Source organism: Monodon monoceros, unplaced genomic scaffold, assembly GCF_005190385.1.
Source record: "Monodon monoceros isolate NGI ecotype Baffin Bay Population unplaced genomic scaffold, NGI_Narwhal_1 Super_Scaffold_13, whole genome shotgun sequence".
Taxonomy (NCBI): Eukaryota; Metazoa; Chordata; class Mammalia; order Artiodactyla; family Monodontidae; genus Monodon; species Monodon monoceros.
Genome location: NW_021703769.1, coordinates 25,412,490 through 25,436,129, shown reverse-complemented (window position 1 = coordinate 25,436,129; position 23,640 = coordinate 25,412,490). Strand labels below are relative to the sequence as shown.

The 23,640-nt window shown below is 49.4% G+C and overlaps 1 protein-coding gene across 1 annotated transcript; it reads left to right on the top strand.

Annotated features, from left to right (window-relative positions):
• The first annotated feature begins 977 nt into the window (after nt 1–977).
• Nucleotides 978–23,158, top strand: BPIFB4 (BPI fold containing family B member 4). The gene is given in 18 exon segments (XM_029221651.1): nt 978–1,083; nt 2,054–2,116; nt 2,441–2,933; nt 3,895–3,999; nt 4,759–4,802; nt 4,805–4,901; nt 7,323–7,386; nt 7,807–7,873; nt 8,866–8,957; nt 10,530–10,604; nt 10,637–10,765; nt 12,148–12,201; nt 14,696–14,866; nt 15,453–15,520; nt 17,422–17,464; nt 17,790–17,853; nt 19,782–19,858; nt 23,135–23,158. Coding segments are annotated over 18 exon segments (1,836 nt in total).
• Nucleotides 23,159–23,640: the final 482 nt, after the last annotated feature.

Below are 23,640 nucleotides of genomic sequence, written 5' to 3'. Positions count from 1 at the left end.
ACCCACTTCTTAGGGGTCTGAAATAATAGTCTCCAAACAATAACTACTGTTTACTGAGTGTCTGCTATGTACCAGATATGATGTGCTGGTGACTAGGAAGCTGTAGTTCAAAAAGGTCAAGTCTCTTGCCTAAGGATTAGAACCCAGATAGCTCTGACCCAGAGCCCTTAATCTTAACTACATGGTGTAGAGCTGTCTCCTCCAAAGAGGTGGGAAAAGGTATTTGCCGGCTGGCTGGATGCATGGAAGTGTGGCTAGATGAATGTTTGACAGCTGCACGGACTGATGGAAGGATATATGGATGATGGATGTATGGAAGGAAAGATGGAAGAAAGGAAAGATAGATGGATGGACATCTGGCTTGCTGACTGGTTGGAACATGGATATTTGATGGATAGATGGGAAGGAGGATGGGTAGATGGATGGTTGGATGGATGGATGGATGAATAAGAGGGGGAGAATGGATGGTTGATGAGTGGATGAATGGTTGGATGGATGGATGGATGGTTGGATGAATGAATGGAAGGATGGATGGGTGGGTGGTTGGATGAATATATGAGTAGATTTCTCCAGAAATCTCTGGAGAGATTTCCCCAGAGTCTGTCTTCTACTAATTTGCTATTTTGGTTGGAATCCCGATTACTCTTCTCTCTTCCTGAGGCTCCATTTGTAAACTTTCATCTCAGGAGATAATAAAACATCTATGTTATGGGACAGTTTGGTTAATGGGTCTGCTTTGGGCCTCCAGATTCATTGCAATTTGAAAAACTCAGAAGGTGGTATCAGGATCTCTGGACCTGCCCCATTCTATGACCTGGGGTCGTTTACCCTGTCTCTGGGCCTCAGGGTCTTGATGTGACTCGGTGGGTTGGGGTGGTGGGGGATGGTGCTAACTCCACCTGCTGGCCAGTGCGGTGACACCCAGCTATGGCCATATGACTTACCCACTGTCTCCTTAGCAGAGAAGCAGTGCCAGCATGTGGACAGCATGGTGTGTGGCTACTCTGTCCATGGTGGCTGTGTGTGGCATCCGCCAAGAGGCAAACACTGTCCTCAGGGTTACCAAAGACGTGCTGAGCAATGGTGAGTCCAGCCCTGCAGTGGGTGGGGAGTGGCGGGGGGCAGGTAGGGAAGTCCAGCCAACTCTGAAGTTCCCAAGGACTCTCTTCCTTACTGGCAGATTCTACATCAGATGGATGGGTGGCTTTTCTCTGGGGCTTAGTTTCCTCTTTTTCTTTTGGCTCCCATCTCCTGAGCACCTGCTATGTGCCAGACACCATGTTGGGGACTTTATGCTTGAGGCAGTAGAAAGCAGTGATTAAGAGCTTGGGTCCTAGAGTCAGCCTTCCTGGGGTTCAGATACTGACTGTGTGACCTTAAGCCCATGACTTGAGTTCTCTGAGCCTCAGTTTTCTCATCTGCAAAGAAGGTGTAATTATGGTCCCCTTCTCAAAGAATTGATTCAAGAATTAAATGAGGTGAACTTTGGAAAACTCTGCACAGTTCCTGGTTCATAGAAAGCCCCCAAAAGTGGGAGCTGTTATTGATTCTGCCTTCAATTCTTGGGGCCTCACTTTTGTCATCTGGCAAATGAGGACACATTCCCTGCCCTAATTCCTATCCAAGGCTATCATAAGAATAAAAAAATGAGGTCATTTCCTAAGTGTCACAGGCCTCAATTTCTTTATCCATCAAATGCGGACAATAATTCTGGTCTTGACTATTTCCCAGGAATCAGATTGAATAATGCACAAGGAAGTAGGTTTTTTTAAGCTATAAAGTGCGGAGCACTGGAAGGGAGGATCATGAAGAAAATCTATCCAGGTTTGGCTGAATGCTGTCGAAATCCAGTTAAAGTGTGAGAGGTCAAAGCCAGCAGCTAACGAGTTCCCGGGGGTGTCAGGGCTGGGTTGGTCTGGAGGAGTCTTTCCATTCGACCTCAGCATTTTACCAGTGGGAAAAGTGGGGCCCAGAGAGCCGAGCAACGCTGGGAGGCAGTGCCTGGGGGCTGGAGGGGGAAGAGCTCCTAACTGAGACCTTTGCTTCTCTGCAGCCATCTCGGGCACCTTGCAGCAAAGTGATGCTCTCTGCTCAGCCCTGAGCGAGGTGCCCATGGGTAAAGCTGGTTGTGATGGTGGTGGGCCTCTCCTGTGGGGCTTGATTGGTGGAGGTGGAGGTGGCCAGGGTGGTGACCTGTTGGGTGGAGTTGGCGGAATCTTACTGGGTGGCAGTAGCAGCAGTGATGGAGGCCTCCTGGGCGGTAATGGTGGGGGGCTTTTGGGTGGAGGGAGTAGCAGTGGTGGGGGGCTGCTGGGTGGTGGAGGCCACGGTGGTGGGGGTTTGCTGGGTGACAGTGGTGGTCTCTTGGGTGATGGTGGTGGTCTTTTGGGCGGTGGCCGACACCATTACGATGACTACAGAGGCGCTGAATTCCCCCGAGGTGTCGGTGGTATTCCCTACAATGAGTTTCACATCCAAGAACCAGCCCCAGAGTATACCAATGGCAACCAGCTTGGTAGTAATTACAAGTGCGGTCACATTGAGGCCAATGACAACACCGCTCAGCTGAGGGGCAAATACCGTTACGGTGAGATGCTTGAATCTGATGTAAGCATCAGACGCCTCCGGAAGGGCAACTACCGCAACGCTGAGAATGCATATGGCAGCCAGAGGGGCCACAGGCGGTACAGGTCAGCGGAAGTGGCGGCGACCGTGGGCAGACTTCACCGGCAAGAGCTGCAGCCTGGAGAGATCCCACCTGGTGTAGCCACTGGGGCGCTGGGCCCAGGTGGTTTGCTGGGCACTGGAGGCATACTGGCAGCCGACGGCATCCTAGCAGGCCAAGGTGGCCTGCTCGGTGGAGTTGGTCTCCTTGGTGATGGAGGACTTCTCGGAGGAGGGGGCATCCTCAGCACCGTGCAGGGCGTCACAGGGTAAGGAGGGGCCAGGCTCTCCCTATTAGGCTCCCTGATGAACCTCCAAACAGGAATGATCACCCCCAGAGGCCTGGAGTTGGAAAAGGGATGGTCTTCAGTGCCCTGTACACTTTAGGGCTTGGCCTCAGGACTGGACATCTCAAGTCCCAAGTTGTATGATTTGGGGTCTTGTCGTTAGACAGCCCTGAGTTTGAGTCCCAGTTCAACCTTTTATATTAGTGTGTGACTCTGGGCCATTCTTTTCCTCTCTCTGAGTCTCAGTTCCCTCATCTGTAGAATCGTCATAGTAATATAGCCTAGGTGTAAAAAACCCAAGGCTCATACGTACATATTATAATTTCAAGTATACCCAGCTTCCTCCTCACATTCACTATTTAATTCAACCAATATTTAGAGTGCCTACTATGTGTGGGGCACTATATTGGTACTAGGGACACAACCTCATGGTGAGCCAAGACAAGACACATCTCATGTCCTCACAGAGCTTGCAGCTTGGTGGGGTATATGGCATCAATAAAGAAGCCTAGAAACAATCATACAATTACAACAGTGCTAAGAAGTTCATGGAGAAGTGAGGATGTATATAGTGGAGAGATCAGGGGAGGCTTCCTGGAGGAAGAGGACCTGGAGCTGAAATCTAAAGAATGTGTAGGAGGGAAGTAGGCAAGGAGGAGCAGGGACAGGCAGAAGGAATAGCATCTTTACATGAAAAAAAATTCAAAGGAAATACATGGAAATATAAACAGTGGGTCTCCAGGCGGTGGGAGTATGGGTTGTGTTTTCTTTGCCTCTAACTTCTCTGTGTTTTCCAAGTTCTATCCACAAACCACAGGTCTTTCTGGAGTCTGGAGGAATGAATGGGGCGCAGAGGAGGAGGGTGTAGGGAAGGCGGTCCCGGGTGAGCAGCGTGGCAGGCAGTGGGGCTGGCCGCCCTCTCACCGCTCTCGGTCCTGTTCAGGCTGCGCATCGTGGAGCTGACTCTCCCTCGGGTGTCTGTGCGGCTCCTGCCGGGTGTGGGCGTCTACCTGAGCTTGTACACCCACGTGGCCATCAACGGGAAAAGGTGTGTGCCCTTGGTCCCGGAGGGGGTCCCTGCCCTGCTACATCCTAGCTGGGAGATCTTGGGCAGGTCATCTCCCATCTTTGTCCATAATGTGGGGACTAAAAGACCTGAGGTGTCACCAGCACACGCATGGCTTATATCTTTGGGCTCAGGTCATCTCCTGAGTGACGAGCAGTAAAGGCAGTCTGTGTAGTGGTTAAGATCTACAAGGCTGGAGTCTGGGGAGTGCCTGGGTTCGAATCCTGACTCTCTCTTTTAATCTGTGACCTCAAGCCAGTCCCCCTAATTTCACTGAGCTGTAGTGTCTTCACCTGCTATGGGCATGATGAGACATATCCTTTTCCAGGTGGCTGCAGCCACAGCGAGGGACAGCAAGCAAAGGCCTCACTGAACAGTGCCTGCCACGTAGGTGGTGTTCGTTAGAGAGCCTCAGACAGTGGACTTTTGCATCGATTTATCCCCATGGGATGAGGTCATGCCTATAAAGCTGGATGATTGGGTGGTCACCTTGGAAACCAGAATTCACACGTAGAGTTCATTTATGAACCTCTGTTCCTAGTCTTTGGAGCTCTCATAGGCTAAGGGGAGATAGAATTGTTCACAGATGACTTGAGGGACAGGGAAGCCTTCTGGTTTGGGATCCCTTAGACGTGAGCCAGCAGCATAGTAGATGGCGGGGCCAGCCAGAGCAAAAGCTGGGGTGTGAGGTGGTGGTTGGGAGTTGACTCATTGTCTCTCCGGCCCCATGGTCTCCTCCAGTCTTATTGGCTTCTTGGACATCGCAGTGGAGGTGAACATCACAGCCAGGTCCAGCTGACCATGGACCGCACGGGTTACCCATGGCTGGTCATGGAACAATGTGACACCCTCCTGGGGGGTATCAAAGTCAAGCTGCTGCGAGGGTGAGTACCAGCGGGCTGTGGAGTGCCTTGGCAGACGCTGGAGTGGTCTGTCTTTGGCAAACCATATTTAAGAGCAGAGGTTCTGGAAGCAGCCTGGGGTTCAAACCTCTTCAGCTTCATTATCGCTTGCTGTGTGACTTTTGGGCAACTCCGTTGCCCTCTCTGAGCTCCACTTTCTTTATCTGTGAAATGGGGGTGATTCTTTTCTCCTTTGGAATTAAGATAATGAATGTAAAAAACTTAGTGAAGAATCTGGCACATTTTAAGAGTTTATGACTATGTCTAACAGAGGTTTTGCATCCATTGTACTCCAACTCACAGGGAAATTTCCCAATTGATTCTGTTCAATGTGACCTTGGTCAGGTGGTGAGTATTTTCTATTACACACTCCCCACAAAGTGGCCAAGTCAGCACCTTCTGTGCAGAGTGGTTTCAAGTGTCTGTATATTGACCGGTATGCTGCCCCCAGGTGATGGTCTTAGATGAGGGCACATCAGGGCAGCTCAGAGCTGAGTCCCTTTCTCTTCACTCCCCAGCCCTCATCCTGGGAGATGCTTGTTCTGCTTCTCTCTTTGAGGCCCCCTACTTCTTCCCCTCCTGTCTTATCAATTTCTTGGCCCAATCCCCCCAGCCCTCATCTTATCTAGACTGTGGGATCAGAGAAAATCATTGTGTAACTTGAGCCCCACATTTCCGATTCATGTGGACTTCTCTGAGTCTTTGTTTCTGCTCCAGGGTAGGTGGAGGCAGAGAAAATCAGCCCCAGGGGTGTTCTGGTGAGAAGAGGAGGGGGAGGGAAACAAAAAAACCTCACAGATTTTTAATTCACGTTTTCACGAGGAAATATACCTGGTAGTACGTGGTTCAAAATATAAAATGATAAAAGGCACAGCCCCCTCCCTCCCTGTCTCCCATCTGCCCCCTTCCCATTGACCTCACCATGGTTATTTGTTTCTTGATTCTCCATCCAATTTCTTTGAACAAGTGAAGCAAACATGAGTGTAAATTCTCATTCCCCGCCCTCATTTTAATACAAATGAGCACATACTGTAAACACTGTTTTGCACTTTTCTCTCACCATTTATCTATGGGGAGAATTTTCTGTACAGAACATGGTTTCCTTTTGTTTACCTTTTTACAGCTGTGTAATATTCCACTGTCTTGATGAACCATCATTGATTTGCCCTGTCCCCTGGCATTGAACATTGCAATTTGTCCAATCTGCTCTGACAAATGAGGTTATAATGAATAGTCTTTTACATACATCTTTTCACACACGGGCCAATGCGTCTGTTGGATAACTTCCCAGGAGAAAGCAGTCTGTGCCCTGAATATACATAGATTAACTTCAGATTATCCCCCCAACACACATGGACGGGCACACACACACGGATAAACATGAATGTGCATTCTCACAGCCCTTATCATCCGAGGAGAAGTAGAACCAAGACAAGATCCCTTAAGGTGAATTCGCTTAAAAAGGAGACCATAACACATAGTAACCTTGGGGGAAATGATGGAATTAGGACTTTATCTGAAGAAATTCTTTGCTTTGCATAGCATTGGACAATCAGCTACAACCTGGGGGTGGGGAAGGGGCACAGCAGGGCGAAGGGGGACCGATCTAAGGGGTCAGGCTGTCAGTGATACTTTTGTGTTAGGATAGCCATGTTTCCCTCATTTTCTCATCACCACAGGGCCTCGGGAAACAAATACATTAGAAACAAACAAACGCATTACAAGTCTGTCTGTCCGTCCATCTATGTGTTTTGTCTATGTATCAGTAATCGCTTTCCTCTCTTCACTCACTGGTTAGGAGAGTTAGTTTAGAGCTGGGTGATGCACTTAGAACTTGCTCTGGCTCAATTCTCTGGGCCTTAGTTTCCTTGTCTGTAGAATGGACCATATTTCCCAATCTTTTCAGCACCAAGAATTCATTTTCTCTGGTGGACCAGTATTTCTCCTTCCCTCCCCTCCACAAACATTTACTGAGCACCTACTATGCACCAGATACTGTGCTAGGTGCTTGGATAAAATAATACCCTCATCTTCTCTTTGGGAAGATTATGCAAAGCTGCAGCAAACAGCCCGTTAGAGGGGCAGATGAGCAGGAGGGAATGCCATTTGCAGCTAAAAAACAGGAATGTGCCGGCCTAGGCTAGGCCCATAGTAGAGCTCAAGGAGCGTTTGTTTGTTTCTTGAATGAATGAATGAATAGATGAGTGAATGAATAATGAAAAGCCAAGCCATTTGCTTGAGCAGCCTGTCCAGCCAGGTCTAGGGTGAATATACACTGACCTTCTAGCCTTCAGAACAATTTTCCAGCACTCAAGGGCTCTGCTGCTCAGACAGCACCGGGACAGGGGCCCCGAGTGTGGACAGCTTGGTGAGCCTCTCCTCGCCCCACTCCTCTCTCCTCAGGCTTCTTCCCAACCTTGTGGACAACTTAGTAAACCAAGTCCTGGCCAATGTCCTCCCGGACTTGGTAAGAACCCATCTGGGACTGGGAGTCCTCAGACCGAGGGACCACAGTCGTCCAGCCTCCATCCCCGGAGGCCTGCAGGTGACCCAGAGGGATGGAGGGAGCCAGGGGGCTGGGATGTGTCCTTGGGGGTCTGGGAAGGGCCCTGAGGAATGTGGAGGGACAGATTAGTGAAGGGATAAGGAGGTGAAGCTTGAGACTCACACAGTTCTGGGTTTGAATCACCTCTCTGAGTCTCAGTTTTCCCATCTGTAAAATGGGGATCATGAGAAAGCCTTCCCCATAGGGCTGCAGGGAAGACAGTGCCCCCGCATAGTGCACAGAGAGGCAGTCAGTACACAGTAGCTATTGTCATTGTTACTGTTCGTGCACCCCTTCCTCCACCCCCTGCACTGTCACCAGAGCTCCATGCCCTCTCTACAGCTCTGCCCCATCGTGGACGTGGTGCTGGGTCTGGGTCTTGTCAACGACCAGCTGGGTCTCGTGGACTGTAAGCCCTTCCTGCTTTGCTTCATTCAACCATCTACTAGCGCCTGATCTGGACCAGTCCTCGGAAGGCCCTGGGGACACAGCAACGTCTGGGAGGAAGGCCCAGTGGGGTGGAGTGTTATGCGGCTGACGCCAGGGGAGAGGGGCTGCCTGGCCTTTCCTCTTGTCCCCAAACATCTCCCCAAGTCCCAGAGGGGGGAGGTTCCCACTTGGACCCAAGGGCGCTACAGCTCTGGACTGGCTGAGTTCGAGCCCTGGCTCTGCCCGGGCATCGTGTGGACTTGGAGAGACTCTTCCCGATTTCCTCATCTCGAAAATGGGGGAGTTGGCTTCAGCCCCCAGAGAGACTGGAGCGAATAGCAATAGATTAGAGAGTGACAGACGCTGTGGAGACTGTCCAGGTCCTCAGACTCAGGCTCCAGTGCTAGCCCTTGATCCAGGATTTCTGAGTGAACATTCGTGAAGGCAAGCCTGCCCCACGTGGTTGTTCAGGTCGTTCACTCCATGATTCCAGGGACCTCCTTCCAGATAGACCACAACATAATGATAGCATCAGTTATGCAGTGCACAGTCTCTACAGCCGTACAGGGCCAGAAGAGCCCAGAAGGTCAGGCTGTCCATCACAGGCAGTCAGGGAAATGCCAGATTCAATTAAGCGCCACGTTGTGTAGCCCTAAAACTTTTTCCCTGGTGTACAGCACTTCACAGCTTACAAAGCTTATCAATATGCAGAATCTCATTGGCTCCCCATATAGTCCAAGGAATTCTATTAAGCCTATTTTATGGAGGAGGAAATGGAGATTCAGAGAGGTGCAGTGTCTTGATGGAGATCACACAGCAAGGAAGAGGCAGAGGTGGGATTTTTACATAGAATGCTTGCTCTTTCCATGGTGTCTGGAGCTGAAATCTTGCTGCCCCGCTCCACTCAGGGCACAAGGAGCGTGTCTGGGTGGGTGAGGGGGACCTTCCTGTGACCCCCACCTTTGCCTGCAGCTCTGATTCCTCTGGGAATATTGGGAAGCGTCCAGTACACCTTCTCCAGCCTCCCGCTCGTGACTGGGGAATTCCTGGAGCTGGACCTCAATGTGAGTGCCTGGGCTCGGGCAGGGGAGGTGGCCCTCTCCCCATAGGCAGAGGTGAGAGTGAGAGCCCCCCAGGGCTGCTGCTGAATGCCTGGGAAGCAGCATTTGAACAGAACCCTTTTCTGCTTAGATGAAGACCTTCTAGGAGCCGTGCTGGGAAACACAATCATAGCGAACCCTTACCGAGTGCTTACTGTGTGCCAGGCACATTCCTAGTGCTTTATGTAGATTAACCATATGAGGTAGGCACTCTTATTGAGGAAACTGAGGCACAGAGAGGTTAAGCCACTTGCCAAAGGTCACACAGCTAGTAAATGTGAACCTGGGTTCTGAACCAGGCAATCTGGCTTCTAGCTATGAGAGCTGCTGCTATGGGCTTGGGTTTGCTGGAGGAGTGAATCTGGCTAATCGTGTGCTGGTAAACATTAACCACTCTTCATGATTTTTTTTTTAAAGTCCCTAATTTGTAGTGTTTGCTGATTTCCATGGTATAAGTACTCCCTCCCTGGCCTAAACATGGTGTTGGGAAGAGGTGCCTGGAATTGGCTCTCATGAGCTGGTGTGAGCTGGCTCAAGCGCACTACTGAATTTGGCCCATAACTGCACAGGGGCACGCACAGATGTACTTCACCTGGGCTGCACAAACCTGAGTGCCTCCCCGCTTTGTCCATCAGACGCAGAGCTAGAGCGCACACCGTGCTCTCACAGACACAGCACAACTGTGCACACCGAGTATATCCATGAACACACAGTTATTCAAGAGACGTTTATCAGTTACCTGCTGTGTGCCAGGCTCTGGGCTGGGGCTAGAGGTGCAATGATGAGCACGACAAGATCTCTGACTGATGGAGCCGGCCATCTACTGGAGCGGATAGGCCATCCAAGAATCCCTCAAACAATTAGAGACCATGAGCTCTGTGAAGGAGGGTCCCAGACTATCAGAGCCTAAAGCAGGGGGTATGATTCACCCAGGGAGGTCACAGAGGGCTTCCTGGAGGACGTGACACTTGAGCTGAGACCAGCCAGATGAGCGGGATGTAACAAAAGAAGAGTGTGGGGGAGGGAACAGCAGGTGGGAAGCACCATGGTGGAGGTGCTGAGGTGGAGGCAGGGATGGACAAGACCCTGGTGGCTGCCCTGCGGAAGGGTGGGTGAAGGGCAGAGTGGCTCCAGATGGGGCAAACCGCACAATGCCTTGTAGGCTACGGAAAGTAGTCTGGTCTTTAGAGTAGATACTCCAGTGTGTATCGTGCAGGTGCATTAACTTGCTACCTTGTTAGAGCAGGGCTGGGAGGGTGGGGTGGGGCAGAATCTATGGCATATTTCAAATATATGGCGCTGTACCACGGCTTAATTATAAGTGATCATGAAGCGGGAGCCGCAAGAGATGCTATTCCATCACAAATTGAATTTGTGAGGGCCATAAATGAAAAAGTCACTCAGACTCAGTGGGTTTAACCAAGGAAGGCTTCCTGGACGCAGGTGCAGGGCCTCCCCCCAGGCTTCAGCCCCCTTCCTCCACTCTTCTCCCTGCACCTCTCCCTGCTGTGACCCCTTTCCTCTCTGCTTCCCCAGACTCTGGTTGGGGAGGTTGGAGGAGAGCTCATTGACTATCCACTGGGGCGGCCGGTCATGTCTCCCAGGCAGGGGGTGGCCGGCCGGCCATGTCTCCCAGGCAGAAGATGCCAGGATTGCCCCCCATGGGCGACGACACCAACTCCCAACCGGCCACTTCTGCCAACTTCTTGGGCTCAGTGCTGACTCTCCTGCAGAAGCAAGGGGCGCTGGATATTGACATCACCGACGGCATGGTGAGTCACGGCCCCCGGGGTGAGGTGGGCTGGGCAGCAAACAGCCCGCTGTTGATCCTCTCTAGTCCCCAGGGCCTTGGGGAAATGGCTTTAAAGCAAAAACTGTAGACAGTCCACCGTTTGACTTATCTCCAGTTCAGAATGTGTATCGATTATGTCAGTGTTTACCAAAGTGTGGTGCCTGGGAGGGTTTTAGGTGATTCACAGACATGACACTAAACAACATCAAAAAGTTGCTCCCTATCCAATTCTACTTTATTCCCATCCTTTTAAAAAAAAAAGCGTGGTTTAAATCCATATATCTGTATCTCAATATAAATATTTAGAATCCTTTTACTTGGTAAACATTGATACTATGTAACTAAATGATACGTAAGAATAAAATACCACCTTTAGGTATGTTCCAGAGTCATTTTCTCTCCAAATCTTTTCTTTCAAAAAAATTCAAGCCTTCATAAAAGCTTCAAAATAGTACAATTAATGCCATAATATCCTTTACCTAGATTCACCAGTTAATATCTTGCCACATTTGCTTCATTTCCATCCATCCATCCATCTGCCCACCCACCTATCTACTCATCCATCCATCCATCCATCCGTCTATCTGCTGTTGAACAACTTGAGTGTTTGGAGACATCATGACATGTCACTCCATAAAATTCAGTGTGTATCTCATAAGAACAAGATGTTCTCAAAAAAAAAATCATATACATTATGTCAACCTCGATTCTATCAAGAGAAAAGTCTCCATTTGGTGTCAGTATAATGTAACCCTCTCTTAAACTTTAAGGTGTCCTCTTTTAATTGAGAGAGAATAGCACTCACACCCAAAGTCCCCTAAAGACAACGGTATCCATGCAGAATGTAATGTCATTGTTTTGTTTTTATTGCATTTAGTTTTACACCTGCCATCTCCTTCTGTCAAATGGTACTGGCTTTCAATTTTTTAGTATTTGATATTTTAAAAAGTAAACTCATTTAAAGAAGATATTAAGTAAATAATAGTACAGGTAATTCAGGGATATGACAGAATCATGCACTTAGTGGACCCTGGGTTTTGCACATGGACACGCTGGTGCTCACCTTGTTTTAATAAAGAATCACATTTTTGGAGAAGATTCAGGTCTTGCCTCCTGCCCTGAAAAGTCCTCTCTGTGGTAAGCTTCAGTGGCTGCCCCCATCCACTTAACCACAAAACAGCTACCGTGGTCTGCGTGGTGGCCACTGTTGGACAGGCAGAGCCTCCCAAGAGGTCTTTAAGGGGGAGGAGATGCCCCCACTGGTTGTCTGAGAGGGTGCACGAGCTTAACACAGTGTGTTAGCAACTCCTGTCTGTCCCTTTAGCTACAGGGACTCACATAACCCTTCTTCTTTCCCTGCAGTTTGAAGAGCTTCCTCCACTCACCACATCTACACTGGGAGCCCTAATTCCCAAGGTACGTAAGGCTGGTGCCTACCCTTGTCTCAGCCTCACGCTCCCTCTAGCTGTCCCAGGAGCTGGGTGTGAAGGGAAGACACTCAGTACTAGGGTAAGGTGCTCTACCCCCCTGCCCCCTGGGAGTGCAGTGACAAAAGCTTGGAGGCTGGACCCCTGTGAAGGGGCGCGGCACAGAGGGCTGAGATGGAAAGAACCTGAGCTCTAGCAGTGGACTGGCCTGCCCAGGTCTAATCCCCGCCTGGTCACTTCCTCGCTGTGTGTCTTTGGGCAAGAGTCTTAACATCTCTGAGCCTAAATTTCCTCATCTGTCAAAAAAGGATGCTAATACCTTTTGCACAGTTTCATCCAGGAGGATAAAGGAGATGAAGGAGATAAGGCACATAAAGATGCTGACATGGGGCACATGTAGGTGCATGGAGGCCTAGAAGGAAAGGGCCAGATCTTTGGAGCAGATAGACATGAATTTGAATTCCAACTCAGCACATCCCAACCACACTCCCTTAGGCAAGTAACTTCTCTCTGAGCCTCAGTTTTCTCATCTGGAAAACAAGAGCAACAAAGCCCACCTCACAGCGTGGCTGCAGACCTGGGATTTGAACCTAGGCCCAGAGTAGGCGTTTGATAAATGTTATCTACGATTGTTCTTGTTAATAATAACAATTTCTTTTTTTAAAAAAAGGCCTTTCTCATCCCAGTTCTTGTCCCAGCTCTGGTCCCAGGCCTGCTACCCTGCACCTGGCACCAAAGAACTTCTTATGTAGTGTTACACACATGCAAAGGATTGCGGTACTTTACAGCCATTGTAGACATTTTTCATCTCCTTTCTACCTGTCCCATCTGGTTCTGGGTGGAATTCAAAGGAGGCAGGAAAGGAGATCAAATTCCACAAATGGTCACTATCACCCTCATGTGGTTGAAAGCCGAATGGCAGGGCACCATGACTAGCGCCATAAATAGTGGCCTCTCCAGGAGGCAAGTGCGCCCCTCAGTCAACTGGATCTTATGTTTATTGGACCCCTTCTTATGTGCACTGTACTTTACGGTTCATGAAAGTTTTTAAGAATCCACCGTTTCATTTGGTTTTAATCATCCTCCCATCCACGGGGCTAGTTTACAGATGGGGAAATAGGCTCAGAGCGGTCACACAATGTGGCCAAAGCAGGGACTCAGGGCTTCATGTGGAGCTGGGTCTGCAGCAGGGGGGCTCAGGCTAGACACAGAGGAATGTCTCCTGGAGTCACCTGGAGACGCCTGACCAGAGCTATGAGGGCATCCTGGGTCCCCTACTGCTGCGGGGAGAGAGTTCAAGGTAACCTTTCAGGGTCCCTGTGAAGGCAGTGCTGCTAATTCTTGGAGATTCTGCATGTTGGGGCGGAGGTGGTTGAGACACCAGGCCCCTTTGAGGAAGTATCCTGAAAATCCTTTTGTGAAAAGCCAATGCACCAAATCATTGATTTGCTGGAAGCTGATTTGCCAAAAGGTGAGTCCACTGAGTGGTCAATTGGCTGAATTTGCTAGATTTGCCGTTAGACCAAGAGCTTGTCCAGAAGAGTTTCACCTTGAATGTGTTTAAGAAAATGAATGTCTTCTTAGGACCAGAACCCACACTGCTGCACTGCAAATATAAAAGTTTATGTTTAAATTAGTTTCTTTTTAAAGTAACTTTGTGGTTTTTCCCCTATACTTATGCTCATTTAAAATATTCAAGAAAAGTGTTCCTTAAAATAAATTTTTTGGTAAATAAGTTATTTAGCAAATATGGGAAGCTGGTCATTTGATGAATTGTCCCTTTAGCCAATTAGCTTTGGAGGAATCAATTTTGCAGCCAACGGGCTCAGATCCCTCCCGCCGTGGGTCTCCGGAGACCCCAGCAAATCCAGGTGGGTGGGGCAGGCTGTGCCTTGCTCTGGGAATTTCACGGTGAGGCACCCCGAATTGTGGACTTTCTCATTCCAGGTGGGGCGAGAGAGTCAGTGAGAGGGGAGAGAGGTCCTGGGTTTCTGAGTCACACAGACCTGGCCTGGAACCTCAACTCCCCTGTTGACCTTGGATAATTCGCTTGATGTTTCCCTCTGAGTCTCAGTTTTCTCATCTGTAACATGGAGAAAAAATTACACTATGGAGTTGTGACGGATCAATGAAATCATGAATGCCCAGCACTGGCCTCAGTGCCCATCCCCCCTGCCCCATCTCTCTAAGGACCAGGTTTTGAACATTTCTGAGGGTCAGGCATTGAGTTCAAAACTTTGCTGGCATGATCACATTGAATTCTCATGATAACTCTGTGTGAGAGGCTCACAGAAGGCAGCCCCTGTCCAAACCACACAGTGGTTGGAGGCTTTGCATGTGGTTTGTAGGACTCGAGCAATATTGTTGGGTCTGAAGGTATCCAGTGTGGAACTCTGTGCTGTGTGTTTAGAGGTTGACTGACGACCCCCTGAGCCTGCCTATCACCGAGGGCCCTGCTCATCTCACCCCGTGTCCGTCCACAGGTGTTCCAGCAGTACCCCGAGTCCCGCTCCCTCACCATCAGGATCCAGGTGCCAAACCCACCTTCAGTGATGCTGCAGAATGACCAGGCGCTGGTGAAGGTGTTTGCCACCTCCATGGTCATGGTCTCCCAGCCCAATGATGTTGAGACCAACATCTGCCTCATCGATGTGGTGAGTGGGGCAGAGTGGTCACATGGTCTCGGGGAGTCTGCAGACACCTACAAATCCCCATGGTCCCCACCACAGTGACTACGAGTCCAGTTTGGGGGCCAGATGATCTGGAGAGCAGGGAAGCAAAGAGGGATCTTCTTACAACAAGGCTTCTGCTTGGAAAGGTGGATGAGTTTGGACCTTTTATGCCCTCTCCTTGTGGGGGCAGAGGGGGCGGGGCAGTTATGATTGACAGTGATGATGCCCAATCCCATCTACAATGGCTGATCTGAAGCAGGCCTTCTAGGCTGCAGGCCATCCCCACCTCCTCTGAGACAGCTCAGAGAAAGTTGATAAACGCCTCCCATGCCTGTCGTCGGCTTCCTGTGACAGTTGTCGTGCTGAGGAATGTTCCCCAGCCCTTGCCGTGACTTACTTGTGAACAACAGTTAATGCAGACAATTTGTGATTCCCAACTCCTTCCCTCCGGAGGTGGGGAAAATCCATCATATGGTTTGCATTACTGGGGGTCTCCCAGTGAGCCCCCAGCAAGCAACGACCAGCATATAACAGCAGTGATGTTCCACTCACCTTCCCTTTCCTCCAGGACACAGAACTCTTGGCCACGTTTTCCGTGGAGAATGACAAGCTCATGACTGACACCAAGCTGGACAAGTAAGGGGGTTTGCTGCCTGGTCTCCTGCTCCTCAGAAAGGCCTGTTTGGTGCTCTTGTGTCTGGTGCCAATTCACTGAGGGACCAGGGAGGGCTTAGAGGTCTCTGGGCATGGCTGCCAGGGTAAATCCAAGGGGCCACACAGGGGAAAAAGGGCCGTGATTGCCAAGATCACTGGCATGAGCTGGGTAGGGTGGGTGGAGCCGTGAGCTTCACAGAAGGACCTACTGCTGACAACAGCATGGACAATAATGATGCTGCTGGTGGTGACGATGTGCTAAGCTCTGCACTGGGTATTTCAATGTCTTATCTGGTTTAGCCCTGCAGAGTCAGGGCTGTTATTCTCCCATTTTAAAGAGGAGAAAACTAGGGCTCAGAGAGGTGGATTTACTTACTCAAGGCTGCAGCATGAGAACAGAGAGGGGCCGTGAACCAACCCGGGTCTGTCTGACCTGGAGCTGTGTCGAATGGTTACAAGCACAGGCTGTGGAGCCAGTGGTATGGGTTCAGTTCCTCATGTGACCACCAACTGGCTGTGTGATGTAAGGCAAGTGACCTTGCCTCTCTGAAACTCAGTTTTCTCATCTGAAAATGGGCATCTTTGTCTCTACCTCATAGGGCTCATAATAAGAAGAACTATTATTTATTAGATGCTTTCTAAGCGCCAGACATTGAGCTAAGCCTTCAATGTATTCATTTAATTCTTTTCTTTGGCCGCACCATGCAGCTTGTGGGATCTTAGTTCCCCAACCAGGGACTGAACGCAGGCCCCCAGCAGTGGAAGCGCAGAATCCTAACCACTGGACTGCCAGGGAATTCCCATTCATTAATTCTTGACATCAGCCTATGGCAGCAAGGACCATTATTAGTCCCACTTCAAGATAAATGAGAGAGTATGTAACATTTTCAGCATGTGCCTAGTTCATTGTAAGGTTTTCACCTTACAACAAATATTTATGAAGCCCAACAGTGAGAGCTACTCATAAGATGACGCTAATCAGAGCCATTCAGGAGTTTCTAAGGAGATCTGAGACTGAGGCCTGGATGGGGAGAAGGGGGCAGCCGGGTGAAGAGCTGGGGTTTCCGGCAGCGAGAGCAGTGCAGGCAAACTTCCAGGGGCAGGAAAGAGCTTGGGCGTCGTGGATGCAGTGGTCGAGGGAGAAGGAGGGATGGGAGTGGAAGTCGGGAAGGAATCCAACATTCCAAAGCAGAGTCTTCTCCCCTGAGAAGCCTCATTTGTTTCTTTCGCTCTGGACGCCAGTGGCTCCAATGCCTCTCTGCCCTGTGGGCGGGTCTGGTCTGGCCTCTTGGGTGGGACTGTCGGTTTGCAGGTGAGATTCAGGTGCAGCGAGACTGAGGCCCTCACGGTGCAGAGAAAGACCTCAAACCCAGGCCTTGGGCCTCCCTGCTCAGGACAACACAGCAGCGACGAGTGCGAGACTGGGGCGCCCTCTCCCCAGCTCTGTGGCCCTGGCCAGTTCCCTGGGAGCCTCAGGTTCCTCCTCCACAGGGTTCCTGAAGGATCACACGAGGTAGTAGCGATGCTCACGTGCACGGCACTCACTGGGTACTGAGTGTGATTCTAAGGGCTTTACTTGAATTATCTCATTTAGTCGTTGCAGCCACCCACTCTGCAGAGGAGGAAACTGAGGCACAGGGAAGTTAGGTGCTTTGCCAAGGACACACAGCTGTGGTGTGAGCCTTATGCGTATGGCATCGTGTCTGGTACATAGTTAGTGCTCCCCACGTGGAGACCAGACTTGTCCTTATTACCTCCCCCAGACTGAAAGGGGTCTCTGTGAGGATGTTGGTGGAGGGGCTTCCAGCAGTTTATTGAAATGTGAGCCCCTTATGATTCTCAGGCAATCGCTACTTCTAATGAGCTGTTTTCTTTATCTGCAGGACCAGGCTCAACCTCAGAACCTCAAATGTGGGCAATTTTGATGTAAGTACCAAGCTCCGGCCCCAGAGTGAGACCTAGGAATAGCATCCCTGTGAGGCTGGCTGGGCTTCCCTTGGCCCCGCCTCACCATAAGCCTTGGCCCAGCACTTGCCCCATTCTGGGCCTCTGCTTCCCAACTGTACAGGGAGCTGGCTGACCAGGTGTGCTTCGGGGCTACCAGCTTGGGGGTTCTGGAATCACAGGGGCTCTGACTGCCCCCTTCCAGGTTCTCTCGGGGGCAGCTCTGCGGCTTCCCATCCCCCACAGGGAGGCCTCAAGTATCCCTTCGGATCTGAGCGAACCACTGCCTTTTGTTCTTCCTCTGCAGGTTGGCCTCTTGGAGGTGCTGGTCTGGAAGATTTTTGACCTGGCCTTCATGCCCGCGATGAATGGTGAGAGCAGGTGCCCGGGCCTCCCTGGGGGCGTGTGACTTGGGGACCGGGTGGCTACTGGTTTGTTGGGCATATTTGATGCACAGCTGTTCCACCTCAATAGTATTTCTGAGAACTTCACTCTAAGCTTATTTATTTCAGCCTCTGAATGCAAATGTTGCCCCAAGAGTCCATCGACTTCTTTATTTGCCGCTTTTGCTGTATTCTTCCCTCCGCCCTTATTGGGCTGAGTTTCTGATTATCTATGTAAACTTCTGATTATATATGAAAATTATATGTGTGTACATTTTAGAGAGTCCAGAAGAGTCTAGGAAAGAAAATCTCACCTCCCAGGGACAATTAATGCCAACATCTGGGTATATTTCCTTCTAAACTCTTCTTTCTCTGTTTTTTAGCATACAGTTCAAGATGTTTCCAGATTTATTTTTTGAAGTGTATCTTTTTAGTTGTAAAATACACATGACATAAAATTTACCTTCTTAGCCATTTTTAAGTTAAGTATATTTACGTGGTTGTGTTCCTGACTATTTTTAATTGTGTATTTATTTTTCCTTTCATAGGGACCACGTGCATACATTATTATTGTAAAAAGTTCAATCAGTACAAAGCTAAAGTTGCTCTTGCCAGGATCCCTAACCTCCCAACCCAGAATCTGCCCCCTAGGCAGTCACATTGTCAGTTAGAGAGTTTTCTTACCCAAATTTATAAGTAGAACAGACTGAGCATGGTGCCTCCACTCTGTGGCTCCTTGTTGGACTCTGGGGCTGCTGGAGGCTGGGACAGCCTCCCCATCAGTAAGCTCAGTCCCCAACCCTCATGCTACTGCACCCCAACCTCTCTCTCCCCGCTTCCGCTTCCTGGAAGAGAGGATGAAGAGGGGCAGCGTCAGCTGTACCAGCCGGGTTCTTTTGGAGAGCTCTGGGTGTCAAACAAACCCTTATTCTGGGAACTGTCACCAGAGGAGGCTGAATCTGAATCACAGGGAAGTGCTGGTCACCAGGTGCATGCTCGTTCCCTGGCAGGAGAGGATGCTCTCAGGAGCTGGCCGGGCTGGGCTGACCTGGAAGCCAAGAGATGGAGACACTCGTCCTGGCAGAGGCGCTGTGAACCTGGCAGCAAGTCCCTCAATCTCGCTATAGTGCGATTTACCATTCTCAAAAGTGAGAGAGTGGGTTAGATCCATGATTCCCAAAGAGGGTTCCATAGAAAACTAGTCCCACAAGATACTCTGCAAAAAGGGTTCCGTGGTCAGGCAAGTTTGGGAAATACTGAATAGGTTCCTCTGGGGTAGATTCACAATGTTCTGAGCTCTCTGAAAAATTCTGCTGGAGTCAGGAAGTCTGTTCAACCTCACTCCATCCTATTTCCCCCACCTGCCCTTTCCTGCTCCCTTCCTCATTTCCTTTCTTCCTTCCTTCTTGGAATGTTAATCAGTGGGTCAGCTTAGGCTCTGATGATCTAAACCAAACAGTACATCCCATGGCGGTCACTTGTTGGGATCCCATGTGCATCCTTCCACACCTTCATTCAGCAAATATCTGTCTCCTCCTCTGTGCCCGCCCCAGGGCTGGGTGATGCTGGGGACACAGTCCTTGCCTGAAGAAACTCACAATCTGGTGGAGGTGACAGATGTGGAGACAGGGGATTAATATTTTGTGATTTCTGGAATGGAGTTGTTCGGGAAGAGTGGCAGGGGCCCAGAGTTGCTTGGTCTAGGGTGGAGGAAGGGTCACAGAGGTGACATCCAAACAGAGTCTCAGAGAAGGCTCAGAACTCACCAGGCAGGCAATGCGCTCCTGGCACGAGGACCTGCAAGGACAAAGGCCCAGAGGCATGAAAGACATGGTTAATCTTCTTGAAAACACTGGTGGCTTCTGAAAGGCTGCCGCCATGCTGACTATGCCCGATCATTCTTTTTTTCCCTGCAGCCGTGCTGGGCTCTGGCATCCCTCTCCCCAAAATCCTCAACATTGACTTCAGCAATGCAGACATCGACATCCTGGAGGTAAGGGGAGATAGAGCTCTGTTCTGCTTTCCACACCTAGGAATTGGGAGGAGAAAGAGAAGGGAAGGGAAGGGCGGGGTAACAGGGGGCTCTTCCTTCAAAGAATGGGGCTGAGCGAACAAGAAACAAAGCTGCCAAAGAGCCTTAAATGAAGCTTCTCACATCCATGATCTCATTTAGTCCTCAAGACAGATGTCATTGCCCCCATCTCACAGATGGGAATACTGAGGCTCAGAGCAGTAAGGGGCTTGCCCAAAGTAGAAGTGTGACATAGTTCATCAGAAAAACTTTTATTGAGCACCTACTGTGTGCCAGACAACTCCCAAAGGGCTGGGGATACAGCAGTGAACAAAAACATGCACAATCCTGGCCCTTGCAAAGCTTCCCCAACCAGTGGGGAGATGGGCCTTTGGGTAAATATTCCTGAAATAGTCGCTAATTATAATCATGGCTGGTGCCATGAAGGGGGTCTACTACCACTACAAAAAACACAAGTGCTCAGTATCTGAAATTTGGAAAATACAGAAAAGATTAATCAAACACGTGTTTATCCTCCTTGATGTATTTGCAACCCAGAAATTACCACTTAGAACATTTTGCTGTTTTTCATTCCAATCTTTCTGGAGTCTTATTTTTAAACATTACTTGATCAGGGGGTCCGTCAGTAGAGGATTGGAGTTAAAGAATAAGGGTGCTGGTGCCCAATGGCCTGGGTTCAAATCCTGACTCTGTCAGTTTCCAGCTGAGTAACCCTGGGCCTCAGTTTTCTCCTCTATAGAAAGGGGCTAATCATAGTACCTACCTATAGGACTGCATTTAGGTCAAAAGGAGATTCTGCATATAGGTGCCTTATACAGCCCCTGGCACATAGTAAGCATTCTAGAAGTGTCCATCGTTATCAGCATCATCATTGTAATAAAGAAGGCTCCAGTGTAAATCCTGGTGGACAGAACTGTTTCTGGCCTCGGGATGTACTTCCTTAGAACATATTCCCAGAAGCGGAGTGAATGGGCCTTTGCCCCAGATTGACAATTTCCTTTCCTTTCCAAAAATTGACCTATTTGCATAGCCACCACCTGTGTGCAGAGAGCCCAGCTCCTTACACTCATGCCAGGCTTGGGCCTTGGCCCAGGGGCAGCCCCGCACCACCTTAGAGGAGCAGTCAAGGGAAGTGGCAGAGACCTTGGATGGGCAGTGTGGGCAGCGGTCAGATGCAGGCTGTGGGACAGTCCTCGGGTGCCGGTCCTGTTCCCTTCTCTTGAGCTCCTGCACGACCTCAGCATCTCTCTGAGCCTCAGTTTCCTCATCTGAAAATGGGGAACAACACTACCCACCTCATGGAATTTATGGTGACAGATTAAATGAGATACAGCATTTTAGTGTTAACTGTTATCATTCACTTTGAAAAATAGGTTAGGAAATATGAACAGGATTGACACAAATTTATCAGCAGCAGCAGCCCCACCATCATCATTTCTACCATTTACTGAGCATGTGCAGTGCCCCCTGCCCTGTTTTGTATGCATTTGGGCCTTACCAGGGCTCTGGCTGATGTTTGCCCTAACATCATAGGTGAAGGTCCTGAGTATCAGAGAGGGTAGGCCATTTGCCCAAGGTCACTCAGCTGGTGAGAGGTAGGATTTGCACTGAAATAATAGAGGCAGCTCAAACCAGTGGTTCTCAGCCAGGGCTGTACTGCAACCCACCTCCCAACCTGAGGGGATTTTTGAAATTAGTGGGGATGAGTCTTTCTCTCCTGAATAATCATGTTTCAATATTTCACATCAAAATACATATTATTTTATTATAAATTACTTACCTCTTATTTCTTCTTTACGTTCCGGTGAGTGAATTTATACTAGTTTTTTTTTTTTAATGTGTAAGTAGACTGTATAGTCTATGAATTTTGTTTCAGAATAATAAAGGAAATAATATGGAGACCTATAATAAAATGTAAAACGGGTGTTGAGTCTGAAAGGTGAAGAACAACTGCTTCTAAGAAACACTCAGAAAAACGAAAGACTCAGAGGATCTTGAAGGCCCTCTGTAAATGGTAGCTATTCTTCTTCTTATTGTAAGTATTATATGGGTCTAGCCATTTATTTTAACTTTTTATTTTGAAATAACTTTAGACTTACAGAAAAATTGCAAAAATAGTACAGAGAGTTCCAGAGCACTCTTCACCCAGCTTCCTCTAATGTTAGCATCTGCTGTAACCTGAGTACCATGATCAAAATCAGGAAATTAACATTGATACAAAGCTATTAACTAATCTACAGGCCTCACCCACCAGGTTTCCCACTAATGTCCTTTGTCTGGTTCAGGGTCCAGGGTCCCACTTTGCCTTCAGTCACGTGAGCCTCCTTAGTGTCCTCCAATCTGTGACAGTTCCTCAATTTTCCTTGTGTTTTATGGCCTTCACATTTCTGATGAGTCGGGCCAGTTCTGTGGGATGTCTCTCGATTTGGATTTGACCGATGTTTTCTCATGATTAGATTGAGGTTATGTATTTTGGGCAAGAACTCCACCAAATGATGCTGTGCACTGTGTCGGGGCACACGACGTCAGCGTCTCATTCCCGGAGATGTTCACTTTGATCTTGTGGTTAAGGTGGTTCCTGCTAGGTTTCTCCACTAAGTTACTGTTTTCCCTTTGCGACTAATAAATATCTCATGGGACTTAAACTTCTTTGACACTACACAAATATCCTGTTTCTCACTATACTTTTCCCACTGATTTGGACATTCCTTAATGGTTCTTGCTGACAACAATTATTACCGTGCTGTTTGCCCGATCGTGATTTTCTATTTCCGTAATTCCTTTTACACTTATTAATGGAGTTCTGCTGTAAAGAAAAGCCGTCCCTTCTCCCCCATTTATTTATTTACTCAATGATTTATATCAGTATGGACGCATGGGTATTCATTTGTTCTATGGATTAGGTCTATTACTTTTATTATTTATTATTGTGTTTTAATTACGAAAACTGGATTTTGGAAGAGTGTGGAAGGGGCTCAGGCCTGCTTCTCTTATTTTGGAAAAGAAGGAAATGAGGAGCGGGGGGGGGGGTCTTGCCCAGGATCCCCTGTACACAGCAAGCTTATGACGTGGCCAGGGTGATTCTCAGGCCCCTTTGACCCCAGCTGTCTCCTCTGTTCAGAGTTACTGCTGCCAAGAAATGCGACTAGCTCGATCCATAGGCAGGTGACTGTCTGTGGAGGCTGCAGCCAGAAGCCACCCCACCCACTAACTGGGTTCTCTGTTCTGCCCTCCAAGGACCTTCTGGTGCTGAGCACCTGAGTGACAGAGGCAGAGATGCTGCCGCAGCCCCAAAAGAAGCCAGAACCAGCCCTGGAAAGGCTCGTCCTGACATTGTCCCCGCCTCCAAGTCCCTTCAGCCCTTCAACAGTCCCCTCTCCAGCCCTCCAACCCTCTTCTCACCTGCCCCCACCCTGAGAAAGGACCCAGCCATTGCCCCTATTGACAAACAATCTCATCCATGGTCAGCCCTGCTCCCCACTCCCGCGGGGGGATGGCAGTCGCCTGGAGGACTGAGGCCTCTCGGATTCCAGGCCGCCCCCAGACCCCACGCCGAGAACTTTACGCTTTCAATAAAAGATTCCACTTTCCCTGCAGTTGGGGTGAGTCTCCACAAAGGACCCTCCCTCAGGGTCTGGGTGTTTCTTTCCTTCAAGTCTTCGCGGGGGGCACCTGGCAGATGTAGCTACAGCCGCACGAAGGGTGGTTCAGTTCATGCCTGAAAAATGCCAGACGCCTCTGAG